This window comes from Vigna angularis, chromosome 8 (genome assembly GCF_016808095.1).
Source record: "Vigna angularis cultivar LongXiaoDou No.4 chromosome 8, ASM1680809v1, whole genome shotgun sequence".
NCBI lineage: Eukaryota > Viridiplantae > Streptophyta > Magnoliopsida > Fabales > Fabaceae > Vigna > Vigna angularis.
In genome coordinates, this window is record NC_068977.1 from 19,100,504 (window position 1) to 19,116,391 (window position 15,888).

General features: G+C 32.8%; 2 protein-coding genes across 4 annotated transcripts; one reads left to right on the plus strand and one right to left on the minus strand.

Moving 5' to 3' along the window:
* Positions 1-1,318: 1,318 nt before the first annotated feature.
* Positions 1,319-9,556, plus strand: LOC108346023 (protein PIGMENT DEFECTIVE 338, chloroplastic). Of its 3 annotated transcripts, none has more exons than XR_001833764.2 (8): positions 1,319-2,299; positions 2,957-3,031; positions 3,112-3,183; positions 4,280-4,360; positions 4,483-4,580; positions 6,673-6,778; positions 8,010-8,058; positions 9,067-9,155. XR_001833764.2 is itself a non-coding variant. In XM_017584941.2 (8 exons), the coding sequence occupies exons 1-8, from the start codon at positions 1,448-1,450 to the stop codon at positions 9,223-9,225; spliced, it is 1,512 nt and encodes a 503-aa protein (XP_017440430.1). In that variant the 5' UTR covers positions 1,319-1,447; the 3' UTR covers positions 9,226-9,556. The 3 variants fall into 3 exon arrangements, 2 of the variants coding, with proteins under 2 accessions (XP_017440430.1, XP_017440432.1); XM_017584941.2 differs by having other exon boundaries at positions 6,653-6,778; positions 9,067-9,556; XM_017584943.2 differs by lacking the exon at positions 4,280-4,360 and having other exon boundaries at positions 6,653-6,778; positions 9,067-9,556.
* Positions 9,557-13,611: 4,055 nt separating this feature from the next.
* Positions 13,612-15,579, minus strand: LOC108344301 (cytochrome P450 82A4). The gene is made up of 2 exons (XM_017582761.2): positions 14,599-15,579; positions 13,612-14,435 (listed from the first exon to the last, which is right to left on the minus strand). The coding sequence occupies exons 1-2, from the start codon at positions 15,547-15,549 to the stop codon at positions 13,806-13,808; spliced, it is 1,581 nt and encodes a 526-aa protein (XP_017438250.2). The 5' UTR covers positions 15,550-15,579; the 3' UTR covers positions 13,612-13,805.
* Positions 15,580-15,888: the final 309 nt, after the last annotated feature.

The window sequence follows — 15,888 nt, forward strand, 5'->3', positions numbered from 1 at the left end:
TACTACTTTGAGCACATAACCTCATCAATGTCATTCATTATTAGATTAGCTAATCAAAACCAAAATGGAAACTAGAACTATCAACACTTGGAAATGATATTGGAAAAATACTTTCTTGAATGAAGTTTCTAAAACGAAACAAAGCAATATGGATTTATGACTACACAAGTTTCTAAGAGTTTTCAAAGTACTTTCATCTTTATTATAATATGATTAGAAAACACTCCACATGCATGCATGAAGTTTGTAAATGGTATGTGATTCAATGTCAAGTAAGTCACAAAGTAGTAAGACATTCTCCTTATATTACTTTGAAACATTTTAGTCAAATCTAAATTATTAATAGTGTTCCTATTCTCTCTTATCATATTCAAAATATATTGCAAAGTGAATGTACATTCACTGCCTCCAATCTCTTTAGTATATAACCACCACATTATCCACCAAGTCTAATTTTTTCTACTTATTCCATTCCTACATATATCTCAATATTTGATTTTTATTAGTTTATTTAAATATGCACAATAACCAAAATTTTAAATCAATTTTAAGACGTCGGAGAAGTGTCCAAAATATAAAAAATTTAAAATTATTAAAAAAAAGTTTCTTACATATACCTCTATACATAAAAGATGATTTGTCCACAATTTTCTTTTTCGAATTCAAATGATAGATTTTTAATTAAATTTAACTATTTTTAAAATTTAATCATTTTTAAAATTAAATAAATAAAAACTATTTACGAAATAAATAAAAACTATTTACAATTAAATTGTAAAAACTATTTATATTTATTTTTATAATTATAATTTTATTTTTTATCATAAAAAAATAATACACTTATTTTTCCTACTTTATATAACTTCGGATGTTTTTTTATGACAGTTAAAAACTATCACTATCAATTATACACAAAAAATTTGTGTAAACAAAATGTGGTTTCCCGATTTATATTTGTTAATAAAGTTAATTTTAGACTGGTAGAATGAAGAGAATTTAGCATAATTTTCAAAATTAAAAGACACATGTACATTTATCATTAAGGGTATAATGATATCTTGAGTAAATTATATTGACATGCTCAGTTTTTTTTAATGTACACTTTTTTTTTGTTTTTTAATATTTACAGTAACTTGGTAAATGTACATAATGTCATATTTTTCAAATAATTAAAAGAAATTATAAATATATATATATATATAATATTTTTATAATATTTTTCAAATAGTTAAAGAAATAAAAAGTACTATTTACCTTCCCCAAGAAATATGAAATAGTGTAATATATACTCTTATCCCATTTCTAAAATCTGTGTGATTGGCACGTTGGTGACATTCTCAACAACTTACGAACTGAAGGAAGAGAGAATGAAGCAAATGGTTGAAGAGGATACTCCAAAGTGGCACGAAACTTAGAACTGAACCAAACGTCAAATTGTGTCTCGAACATGACACTGATTCTTCGTTCTTGTAAGTCCCTTTTACTTCTCAATTCTTCATTACCTCTTAATCATGTCAGAAACCCTTTGAGGAACAAACAACATGCCAGCCCCGTGAAACTTCCATCTCCTAAATTTTGCCCTTTTACAAATAAATTTACAATTTTGGGTGCTACCCATGTTCCACTTTGTTCCAAGAACGAGGAATTTGTGGTTGATGATAGAATCCAAGAGTTCGAAACGCTAGAGTTGCTGGACAAACCTTCACTAGTAACCAGTAGAAATGGGTCATCTTCTGAAACTGACGTGCACAGAGAGATGGATTCTACTGAAGAGGAGACTTTGGCATTGGCACCCTTTGTGAAGTTCTTAAAGGGAGGTGATGATTCTGTGGTGGAGGAGAAGGAAGATGGTGGGGTGTTGGAAGGTTCTAAGGGAAGAGATGGTGTGGGTGATGAGTGTGGAGAAGATGAGAAGGGTTGTGCGGAGTACTATGAGCCCAAACCCGGGGATTTTGTGGTTGGTGTTGTGGTTTCAGGTAATGAGAACAAGCTCAATGTGAATGTGGGGTCGGATTTACTGGGGACAATGTTGACAAAGGAAGTGCTTCCCTTATATAGCAAAGAGATGGAGCACTTGTTGTGTGATGTGAGTAAGGCTGAAGAGAGTTTTATGGTTGAGGGAAGGATGGGGATTGTGAAGAATGATGATGCAATGGTTGGGGGGCCAGTAACTGGGGGAACTGTTGTAGAAATTGGGACCATTTTGTTTGCTGAGGTTCTGGGTAGGACACTTGCTGGTAGGCCACTGCTTTCTACCAGAAGGCTCTTCCGCCGGATTGCCTGGCATCGGCTTAGGCAGGTTTTTGTCCTTCTTTCATTCTTTTCTTCCCTTACATATGGTTAGGATTTTAGGTATTGTAACTTTTTTCGTGCTATTTGAGTGAAATGCAAAATGCTAGGTTATTAAGACTACCAAGTTGACACAAGGAAGAACATATACAACAAAAGACACTAGAGTGACATGACACCAGCACAAAAAAACTGCAAATTCAAAAGTTGTAGGACACATCATGGTTAGGATTAAGTACAAATAAATGGTATAAGACATCAATGTTTCAAAAACAAAAATCTTTCATTTAAATAAAGACATCAATGTTTCAAAATTTGACATTTTTCATTGTGAACACAAAAATACTATCATTTATCTAGTTATGGTGTCTCATCTATGTGAGTGAACAAATTCAATAGATAGGGTAAAATAGTTGAAGGTTGTTGTATCTGACACTAGTATGGAAAACAATTGAAGATGTCTTTGATTCCTTGGTTTGAAAGTATTTTCATATATTGGTAAGTGAATGTTCACAAATGACTATAGTTATATGTGATAATAACAAACTTCAAAGCAATGGTCTTATGCCAAATTGTTGCTCTAATCCAATTTTAAAACCTACAGTGTCCAATAATCTGTTCTCGTGTCAATGAGATTTAAATCTTCTACTTTTAATGTCTTGGGCAGATAAAACAACTGGGTGAACCTGTAGAAGTTAGAATCACTGAGTGGAATACTAAGGGCCTACTGACAAGGATTGAGGTCTGTGCCATTGAGCTAAATACTTTTGTTCATGTATCATACAAGTACATAATTATCTCTTCTTGAACTTGGATATGCAGGGTTTGCGAGCTTTCCTTCCCAAAGCTGAGCTTATGAAAAGAGTAAATAGCTTTTCTGAGTTGAAAGAAAATGTGAGTTCAAGCTCTGTAATTTTCCTCCCTGACAAAAGAAAATGTAATATACAATAAAATCTTATTTTGGGACAGCTAATTTACTTATGAGCTTCTTCTGAATTCTGATACTCTATTATTGTATTATCTAATATTGAGTGGATGGACATATAATAATATTTATAGCTTCGCTGATGTGGATAGTGTTAATAGGCCCAATTAAAATTTTTTGTAACTTGGGTCTCCTTGAGAGTGACGGGTGGAATCCTCTATAAGCTACCCTGTTAATTTGTTGCTGTTTTTTAACCGAGAAGCAATTATCTTTCAAGCTTTAGGCATGTGATAGGTTCCTGAATTGGGAACCTAATCAAAGACTCTCTCACTCACCAAGAAGACACAAGAAAGAGAGAAAACTGAATATTATTTCCAGTAAGAGTGTCTGTACAGAAAGAATTCAGAGGCTTAACCCTCTTCACAGGTTATAACCTGTCTACAATCAATGTACTCAAAAACTGCCGTCTAACTATCCAATCAATCTATTTATACAATTCCTCTGCCTTCTATCCTAATCCCCTTTTCCATTATATCCAAATACCCTATATCCTAACAGCCATGTCTTTGCCTTTAGAATGCGGCCACCAATTTTAATAACTACATCCTTAATAATAGGAATATTCGAAATTCATACAATTTTGTTCTGACATGTATTCAAAATGATATATTCCATAATTACTTTAGTAAGATCTCTATGTTTCTTCACTGGCTATTATTGGTTTATTTTATTTTTTAATTTTTAAACTTATGCCAGTATATTAAATTTTTATGTATCATGATATATTATGGAGTTCAAGTGATGATCTCAAGTTGACTTTCAAAGTACTTTATGACCCTCATCTAGCTCGATGAATTTAATCTGCTTTTCAATTCTTATCGCTCGACATTTGCCTTAAAAGTTTTCACTACTTAAATGCATTTTTCCTCCTTATAACTGAAAATCCCCATCAGTTTGAACACATTAGATGTTTCTCCCACCATTCGTTGTTAATCTTACTGTGTTTTCTTCTGTACATTCGTTGTACTTCTTAGTTCTTACAACTATTTGATAATAATGGTATAGATTGGACGCTGTATGCATGTACAAATTATTCAAGTAGATGAAGCTGATAACAGTTTGATAATTAGTGAGAGGGAAGCTTGGGTCAGTATGCAAACTGTCTATTTCCCTTGTTTCCTAGTTTCAATAGTCAGTGGACATTTTGGTTCTAGTTGCTCTCTTTTGTCCTTTGAAATAGCTGCTACTATGTAATTGATACATTGCAGGAAAAGCTGTATCTTCGAGAAGGAACACTTCTTGAAGGGACTGTAAAAAAGATCCTTCCTTATGGAGCCCAAATAAGAATAGGAGAAACAAATAGAAGGTGAGTGATATCTTGGATATAGATTGTTGGCTCTTCGTATTTTATTTTTTGTCTGTTTGGTAAGTCATAGCATTATTCAACAGATTCACATTGGTGCAGTCCTTATTTTCAAGGGAACAATTCCATAGAGTATTGTTTAGATGCTTTCATGTTTCCAATTTCCCAGCTTTGATGTTGCCACTTGTGAAGATAAGAAAAGATAATGCAAGTTTATCTGCTTATGTGCCCTTGTGCAAAGCATGAACACTGGCTTAAAGAGTTGTAAGTAACCGGTAAAATGACAAAATTAGTTGTTTTTATTAAATGTGCAGTAATGTCTTCTGCACTTTAGGGAAAACACTGTTATGACTGGTTTGGGGAACATATATTATATTTCATATTGATACACAAAAAGTTATCTTCAAGATTAAGTGATCTCAATAATTATTACTGGAGACTGAAGTGTCTCATGAACCTCACTTTTTAACAAAATCCATTGGATGAGGTCCTTAAAATGAGAATGAATGTAAAAGAAGTAATGAACAATTTTTATACTCATGCACATATCTATCCCTTTTCTTTTTGTGGACAGAGTTGCATGTTAACACTCGGCAAGTGTACCGAATCGTATCAAGTAATAATAAAATGGTAAGACCAAGTATCGTCTCCCAAAGGACTCACGACCTAGACAGTTATGTGATTTCTTGATTAAATTAGACTTGTAAACAAAATCATTGTGTTTGAATTGCGGAAAATAAACATGAATGCAAGTTTTGATCAATTGGATTGAAAGAAGCAAAATAGATTGATGTAAAATATGGAATGATGATGTTGTTGGGGTTTCTGATTTATCCTATCCACTCTCATGTATTCAAGAATTCATCTTTCTTCATTAATGTTAATGTCACTTTCTAATTTACCTTAAACCCGATGTCTCGGTGAAGAAAGCCTACTCCTAATCACTCGTTTACAATGTCTTGTCTCCCTAGCAATTATTCATGCATTACATTCGCACAGAAGCTTAAAGACAACCAGTCCTCCTATCCCTATGTCTAGGTAATATTGCTCTTGCGAGAATTTCCTCAGTTCTAGATATCTATATGTGTCCATATAAATAACATCAATGATCATGCAATTGAATGAGTTAAACAAAGCATGCATAGAGTATAGAAGAAAAACCCTAACAATTAATGAAGCAAAACATATATAATCAAGAATCAATTCAATACATGAGAGTTTCAAAGGATTACATCGGTTTCCCAACAACAATGGAGGTTTAGTTCACCATAGACATGGTGAAACTAGATGAAAAACAATGAAAGAATGAAAGATAGAACCCTAGAATTTGAAGAAAGGAGCTTCCGCATCCAAAATCCGGCTCCAAGGGGTGAAGAAAGTGTGATTTCGCCTCTTTCTGTCTAAAGATACTAACCCTAGGTCGACTAAACCCTTATATAGTTTATTAAAATTTACAGAAAATAGGCCCAAGCCCAAATAAATGGCGCTCAGCGGCACTTTTGGCGCTCAGCAGTAAGTGCGGTTCTTCAGAATGACGCTCAGCTGCAGTTTTAGCCCTCAGCGGTGACTGCGGTGCTTCAGAACGCCGCTCAGCGGTAAAAGTTGCGCTGAGTGGTGAATGCGACTCTTCTTTTGTGCACTTTTACTTCCTTTTCTGAGTCCAGCTCCTTACTACTTCAACTTCTTTCATCTAATTCATCTTAATTCCTGCCAAAACAAGGAAAACCAAGCATAAAATCCATCCAACTCTCTTATTTCCAAAACTTAAGCAAAAGAATGATTTGAAGCTAGTTTCTAAGTCATAAAGGTTGTTTTTAATATCAAAATTAAGTATAAAAATAACGGTTTTTCAACCGTTATCATTGCACCATCTGAGATTCTAGCTTGGCTGTTTTGTTGTTAAGAACTTAATTCAGTCATCCTATTGTTCTTATTTAACATCATTAAGATCTGCATATCTTTGAATATATATAACTTGAGCTGGCATTTAAGTCGTTATGAGTTTAAATTGCATGGATCACTAAACTGTATGTGCATAACCTGACATTTAAAATTAATCTGTTGGGTACTTTCAGTGGATTGCTACATGTTTCAGATATCACTCGAGCCCGAATTCCTTCCATCACAGACATACTTTCTGTTGGTGAGAAGGTTAAAGTTCTGGTCGTGAAGTCACAGTCTCCTGATAAAATTTCTTTAAGGTAATGGATTGCTGACTTTTTGACTGACATCTCTTATTGTTGGGTATACCCATTTGTTACAGTTTATATGGTTATTTAATGAATCAGAAGAAACTTCTTTGCTAATTAAAATTCCAATTCCTACACTTTCCACTTTTTACACCTGAACTCCTTACAACATTAGGCATCACCAGGCTGAGAACAAGGTAATAATAATAAGGCAACTAATCAAAATAAGATACAACGATATCCACCACAAATATAATAACTTTATAAGAATATCATGTCTTCAGAATTTATATATATCACCTATCTTGAAGTTTGAAACTCCATCATCATGTGACCTCTTTGGATGCCCTTTGGTTCTAAAAGGCTCTTTCCTATGGATACATTAATTGTGTATTGTTTCATGCAAATTAATAAATCACACAAAATTATAGAAGCAAATCAATATTATTTGTAAAAATGGAGTGAAAGTAAGGATAGCTGGAGAATGAGATATATCCATAATGAACTGTTCTGCAAAATGGTTTGATCTATTTTCAAAATGTAGTTTTCCAAATTTTAGATGTGGTTGTGTTGTCACGCTTTGGGGATTTTTGTCTTTAAATGAATTCAATGGCACCATGTCATCTATGTAACCAACCTCACCAAGTGGGATAAATATTTTGTTGTTATTGTGCACCATCACAAATGAAAGAAAAAGACCAAAATGTTTGAGCACCATTCCAGTACTTCATGAGTTTGAGTGAGAGAATCTAGCCCAGTTACCTAATGAGATACGACCATTAGAAAAGGATTATATTAGTCCTTTCATCCACTCCTTTAACAATGCTTTCTTGCAAATTGAGATAAATTAACTTTGCTTTAACTTGAGTGTGCGTGAACTCAATATACTCAAATTTTCTTGTTACTTTCCTGTAGACATGCTTTGTTTAACCCTTCCTTTCTCATAGAAAAGGATTATATTAATCCTTTCATCCACTCCTTTAACAATGCTTTCTTGCAAATTGAGATAAATTAACCCTTCCTTTCTCATAGAAAAGGATTATATTAATCCTTTCATCCACTCCTTTAACAGCGCTTTCTTGCAAATTGAGATAAATTAACTTTGCTTTAACTTGAGTGTGCGTGAACTCAATATACTCAAATTTTCTTGTTACTTTCTGTATACATGCTTTGTTTAACCCTTCCTTTCTCACAAAAGTTGTGTTGAAGAACATTAAGTTGTGTTTCTCTTCATGGCATGCAGTATTGCAGACCTTGAAAGTGAACCTGGCCAATTTCTTTCTAATAAAGAGGTATTTATTTTAGTGTTTAATTTCTATGTAAAATGACTTTTTACATTTTCAACTAATGTGAAGTTGGTATGTTTTTTAGTTATGAAGCCTTAATACTTCAAAAATGAAAAAGTACCTGGGTGTCGAACACCAATACTCCTTAAATACTTCAAATACTTCCATATATGTATCTTAACAGTACCCAATGTTTTTCTATTTAGATTTTTATGAGATACTTTGTGAGTACTTATTGGATACTGAGTGCTTGTGGACATGCATTTGAAAAGTATCCAATCCTACATTTTAGGATATGGCTCGGTTACTTTCAAATAGTATCCAAGGAGCTTATCTTGAAACGTTCTAACCAGTCGTATTCCTCCTCATACTATGAAAGGAATTGGAGTACGTACTCCTCATTCATTCTTTCAAGAGAAACAAGATGGATCTATAAAGGGATGGATATTTGGTTTTTGTTCACTACCTCCAAATTTTTCCCAGAAATGTTGAAAGTCATTACTATATAAAAAAATAAGAGGCTAAGTTGTGGGACATTAGTGGAGGATATATCCTTATGATGATGGGTGTTGAGATTCTTGAATTGATAGAGTTCTCTTTCGATGAACCAAACCTCGAAATTATGTTAATTTTTGCATGATGGTAGTGGAGGAGAGGAGAATGATACAGTTAGCATTAGACAGTAATTTAACAATGATATGCATAATGCTTGTGAATAGGCTATTATATTTAGTTAATGCTTGTTTTGAGTTATGATATTGTAGAACCTATATTAGATTTTTAGCTAATTTTTACAAAAGTCTAAGTTTCAAAAAATTAGTGCTAAGTTGGGCTTAACAGATTTGAAGCTAATTATTATAGAAGTTAAAGCTTACCATACATAATTTTTGATTGGATAGCACCATAGAAACATTTTAAATGATTAGTGCATATACTAGTTTATTTATTTGTTTAAAGTTATTTGGTTTGAGTAAGATTGATCTTGGAATATGCTTGTTTCTTTGGTGTCTAAAGAGAGTATTTCTGGAGGCTGATATGATGGCCAAGAAATACCGGGAAAAGCTACCTCCAGCTTTTGTCTCTCAACAACCAGAAAGCCTTCAAAACAGTGCCCTGCCGTTTGAAAATGAAGCACTTTATGCTAACTGGAAATGGTTCAAGTTTGAGAGATAACGATGAAACAATTAACCTTGAAAGCATAACATTATTTCATGGAAAAGCTTGATTTACAGAACCAGAAATTGAATGGCACAAAATGTTCTAAAAAGGGTCTTTCGTTCTTTGAAGAAAACATTATGAGCTTTATAGCATACGAGCTTTTGATTCAGTCAATTTATAAGTTGATTGCATCCATTGCAAAGCACACAAGGTATGAATGTGGTTTCAATTTTTTTTCCTATTCCTTTTTGACCTGTTGATTAATAGGTAAATTCATGCAGATTCTTAATTTTGATGTAAGTTATATATACATGTATTCACTTCAATTTTGATGTTTTCTTTTTCATCTTGTTTCTTTCCTTAACTTTTCACTTCTTTTTGCTTTTCCTTTTCATGTAACTTTTCTTTTAGCAAGTACACTTATTTTGTAATACTTCGGATTTTTGTTGCATTTTTATTTTAATAGAAGGGAACCACATGATACAATGACAATATCTCTTATACGGGGAATCAGAAGGGAATCATAAGTTTGAAAGAATATAATTTATTTTTGTTTAATTTATATATATTAGAAAGTAACATTTATAAAAATTTAATTTTTTACTTAATTCTCATCAAATTATTCTTAATGGGTTAAAATGTAATTATCCCAAGTTAAAATATTACTAAATCGTTTAATATGATAAGAAATTAAAGATTTTATTAACAATTCGTCACATAAATTAGTAATTTGATGATTAATTTTTTAAAATCTGAAACTTTAATTATTGAATAAATTATAATGAAGTCAAATATTTTTTTAATTTGCACTCTGATCTCAATATTTTTATTATTACATTGATCTCCCTTTATAGTAATATTTATAAATGAAAAGAAAATTTATGTAGAATATCAGGGTAATACGAACAAGTGGAATACTTTCACTTTAGTTAAGTTGGGATTTGCATAATTTTTTTTCATTTAACATTTATTTCACGATGAAGCGTAAATAAGATAAAGACATTATTTTGCATCAACATTATTATCATTTTGCATAAATTTTTTCTTTAAATGAAATATTTTTTTCTTTTAAAATAATGTAGATGTGAGTTTAACTTAGCGACCCCTCAAATTTTATACGAAATTGCATAGTAATTTCTCAAATTAGTTTCTAACATTAAAAATTAAAAATTGGCAAACAAGTTCTAATTTAGTATACTAATTTAGTCTAAAAAGTTGTAATGAATATATTTACAATAATAATCATTAACTAGAAAGTTAGCGATAATTATAATTTATAATTCACTTTCAATATAATTAGAAAGTTGGCGCTATGATTATAACAATTTTAGAAGTCCATTTAAATTCATTATTTTCAACCGGATGAACAGGTTTCCCAGTTAGGTACTCCCAATGCTTCTGAAACAATGTATTTAATGGAAAATTCTAAATTTTGTGTTCACTACCTCCTTGAATGAGGTATAATATATAAGTTATAAATCTATGTAAATATTTTAAATAAAAGTCTTTAGTCTTTAGCAATATGAGAGTATTATGCTTTGGTTTTAAAGTTAGTACATATAAACTGAAGCCTAGACCTTTTATATCTTCAGATATAATTAATTTTTGGAGATTTCATAAAGGAAAAGTGGGACAAGTATTTAGTGTGTGGTGGATGCATGATAGTATTAATAGAGAACTTAAAAAGATCGAAACAATACCTAAAAATATGGAATAAGAAAGTTTTTGGAGATGTAAAACAAAAAAGGAAACAAATTATGGCAAACATTGGTGAATTAGATAAATGGGATGACAAAGATAGACTAGACGAGGATCAAATCACACTTGCTTGCGTAACTAAATTAAACACTATGTTCTTCATTAGTGCAAATCTATAGATTAATTACACTAAAAAACTATGATTATAGAGAAAGCATAACGTATGTATAGTAGCGGTATTTTTTTAAAATATTAGCAAAATATAGATTACAACTTAAATAAAATCGTAGCATATATTGGATTGGTTAAGGTTTTCTTAAGCAACCGTAGCTTAAAATTATACTATCAGGTTACGATTGTACCATAATGTATATTAGTATATTTTGCATCTTTATTTTTAATTGTAGTCTATACTGTCTTGGTTTATTTTCATCATTTTCACTTACTCTTGAATGTTATTATCGCTTTTCACGTTGCGCAGAGCTTGTTCTTTCCCTTCTCTAGTGCAAAAATAAGGTTTTTGCGACATTTTTTCTCTTCTTGTGACTTCGGAAACAACCACATAGATTTGTGTTGAGGTTTGTGATGCTTCTCTCTTGTTTTTTTCCTACTTTGGAGGCACCAACATATGATCTCGTTCAAGTTCTAGCATAACTGATATAGAAAGTGAACATGATAATATTTTGTAATAAATAAGAAAATTTTCTATATTAATTCTAATTTTAAATTGTATAAAAAGTAATTTTTTTTTATTTGTATAGAGAGGGTTCTCAAATCCTTAACCTTCATTTTCCTCTTTCCCCTTTCTCGTTCTCGCCTCTTTCCCTTATGTGAACCAGATTTGAACCAAATTTTCTTCTCCTCCACCATTTCCTATGTTTTTTCCATCCTCCCGCCACCTACGTCATCGCTCTCCTCAGCTGCATATATTATGTCACAATGGAGCAGCTTCGCCACATGCAATCCCTCACCATGCGCACGAAGCTGGAGTGTTTCTCGACTTTCTTGTGGAGCTTCAAGAAATACAAGTAGTAAAAGGGTTATTGTCAAAATGAGCATTGTGGTTGATGAAAGGAAGAGACTAGGCAATGGTGACAAAGAGAGCAAAGCAATGATGAAGTGTTATTTTAGAACATGTTTTCCTTATCTTTTGGAGGGAAATTGGTTGAGGAGTTGATAAAGGAACGTTAGGATATGTGGCAGAGGTTGTTCATGAGCGGTCGCTACATAAGAACACTTATTAGGACTAAGTGATTGGGTGGACGTTTAGAAACCGACTTCTAGAGTTTAGATTATGTGAAATTGAGATTATTGTATATGAAAAATATAAAAAGTGATATTTTTTATACTGATTTTGAAAAAGTATAAAATGTTAATACTTTTTATATTTCTTATTTTTATTGTGATTCTAAAACTAAATAAAAAAATTATTTTTAATCCGTATTAAAAAGAATTTCTATACTGTGCTAATACCATAATTTTAGTATAAACTCTTATAATTCTAAAAAAACATGAGAGAAAAAAAAAATAAGAAAGCTCCGTTAGGAAAAGAGCGTGCTGTAACTTACCTTACAATTACAAGACAAAGCTTTTGGGTCCACCTTGAGACGAACCGATGATATCCTCTGAGCAGAGTGCCTCCCCTTTCATTTTTCTCCTAAGTTTTGCACACATTCCTAGGAGGTCCTTCTAGAAATTTAGAGAAAAAGAAAAACTAATAAATAGATCAAGAAAAATATTTCTTTTGTCTTAGCATCCTTTTATTTTATCGTGAATTCATTTTATTATGAGCTAAGCTAAATTTTTACAAAGAACTATTTTTAATAGAAATATTATTACTATTTAATTATTATAATATATAAACAAATATATATTTTCCCTTTTTAAATTACTTTTAACCAACTACTACTGTTTTTATATTATTATTATTATTATTATTTATACGTGTAGTTTTTTATTTTCAAAATATTTTTTGATTAATTATTTTAACGAAATTAAATGTTAACTTAGGAATGGTGCTAATGGAAAAATAACTCCTTACCCAATGTACCATTAGTATTCACAAGTTGAGATAATTATAACAATCATCTCTTAAATTAAATGTACAACTGATAGTTACATATGTTACACGTTGAGACCATGACAAATAATTCTATGAATGGTATATCCTTCTTATCTTTTCAATGTACCATTGGGTGTTCATATGTTAGATAAATGAAAAATGACATATATAACTTGTAATTAGGATTGTTATCTTTTAAATCAATTTTATATCTTCTAAATATTCCATTTCTTCATAAATATGGGTTTCACCTCACATATTTCTGTAATTACATTTTTAAAACCAAATAAATTTTTAATTATTTTTTCCAAATTTTCTCTAACTAGTATCACGTTTAATTTTATAGTCATTTCATTTTACTAATAATTATTTTAATAGTTACATATATATTAACACATAGAAATAAAATATATTAATGAATTCGTTCTTGAAGGCGTATATTTGTTGCTCTTACTATGTAGAAACATTCAGCATAGAGAATTCACCTTACAATTCAAGAATGACATACAAAGGATGAAGTATAGACCTGTATGGTATTGCAATGAGTCTATATATAAAATAAAAACATTAAAATCAAATAAATAAAAGAAAGATGAAAATCCATTTTCACAATCTTTTCTTAATATATAAAAATACTCCAAAACAATACATATGTTGTACGCTCTTGCAGTTTTAAAATTTATTAATTTTTCTTCCTTTATTTCTCCAAAACTTACCAACAAACCAGACAAACTAATTTAAGGATTTCATCTACGAAGAACAAGATTCAAATCTGTGTAACGAGCTTAGAAACATATACTGGAACAAGCATAGATCATGTATTTTGATGAGATGCTTACATGCTTTCATAAAGACTAGGAGCCAAACGAGGTTTGATGAGAACTTGAAGAGGAGTAACCTTAACATTGGTCAATTCCACAGCTGAAGTCATATCTATGGGTTCAGTTGAGGGTTTAGAGACATGAAAACAGTGAAGAAAGTTTGCCAAAGTTAAGTAAGAAGTTCTAAGGCCAAAGGTCACTCCAGGGCATATCCTCCTACCACTTCCAAAAGGGATGAGCTCAAAGTGTTTTCCCTTTACATCCACATCTTTGTGTGTGGTGAGGAACCTTTCAGGCTTGAACTCCAATGGCTCCGGCCAAATCTTAGGGTCTGTTTGGATCTTCCACAAGTTTGTGATCAGACGAGTTCCTTTCTTCACATGGTATTCTCCAAGCTTGCAATCTTCTCTGAATTCACGAGGAGCATTAAGAGGAGTGGGTGGATATAGCCTCAGTGACTCCTTAACAACTGCATGAAGGTACACCAACTTGTTCGTATCTGACTCAGTCACAAGTCTCTCTTTCCCAATGTGAGTGTCAATTTCTTCCATTACTTTCTTCAATGTGCCAGGATTGTTCAGTAGCAGAGACAGAGTCCAGATGTTACTAGCGGAGCTTGTGTCTGTTCCTCCCAAAATCAATGCCTGCAAAAAAATTGGGAACCAATTCTTCAAAATTTGTGATTCATCAAGATATAAACAAAATCTATTAGAAATTGATCCTGGCATTCACAAAGTGAAACACAATAGCAAAATCTATTAGAAATTGATCATGACATTCACAAAGTGAAGCACAATAGAAACGCACCATTGCCGTGGCTTTGATGATAGTATCAGAATCAAACCCATGAATGTTGGTTCCATCGAACTCCAACAGCATCGATTCCATGAAATCTCCCCCTTTCTCACCTTTCTCGCCGTCCAATTTCCTTTTCCTTTTGTGTTCTTCCAACCATTCCCCAACCACAGCATCCAGCTGCTTGAAATTCTCCCTCATGGCCTTCTCATGCCCTCCGAAATCGAACCGCCTCAGCCACGGCACCGCGTCCCCTATCGTGAAAACCCCAAACAGCCGCATGTATTCTTTGAACGTCGCCAAACATATTCGCGCTTCTTCCACCTCAACCACCGCTTCTTCTCCGAAGTACCTCTTCCCGGCAACCATCCTCAGCACCACGTTGAACGCAACTTCCTTCAGCCACTGCGTCATGTCTACCGTAAAAAAGTCCTTCTCCGTTTTCCCACGTTTCCACTTGTGGTAAAGCTCTTTCGCCGAGGTTCTCACCTCGGAGATGCGCACGTGTGAGAGCGCGTCGATGCGGTGGTCTGCGAGGAACACGAACGCAACATTTTTCCTCATGTCACGCCAAAATTGCCCGTAGGGTGCGAATCCTAGCATGGCGAGGTTGTAGGTCATGTTTTGGCAGGCCACAAGGTAGGGGCGGTAGGACACAGCGACGTCGTTTGTGGTGAAGCACTCTTTCGCCATTTCCCAGTTGCTGATGACTACGGTTTTCACTGTGCCTATATTGATGCTGAAGATGGGACCATGGTGGTCCGCCAACGTGCCCAGGAGGTAGTGGGTGGCGGGGGACCGCGCTAGCAGGGGGAGGTGGCCGATAATCGGCCACGCACCAGGGATTGTGGGTGGTTCTTTGATTCTGGTGCGGTGGAGCACAAGGAAGAGGTAGAGGAATGGCGGGATTAGAACCAGAACTGCAACTGTGAGAGGAGAAAGAGCAGTTTGGAGTGACTCCATTTTGGTCACTATTTCTTTCAAGCTTCAACGTCCATGATACACATGCACACACACACACACACATATATATATATATATATATATATATATATATATATATATATATATATATATATATATATATATATATATATATCACCAATGGAAACACATGCATACTGCTTTTCTTTGCAAGCGTTTTAAGGTAATAAAAAATATTTACCAAAATATCAAATCCATAAAAGATAAAATCGGGCAATAAAACTGTGTAAAAGAAAACTGTTATTAATTGCTGTTCTCTTTATGTTAATAAATATGTAGATTATCATCACAATCTTTGTTTCTCACTAACTGTAAAAG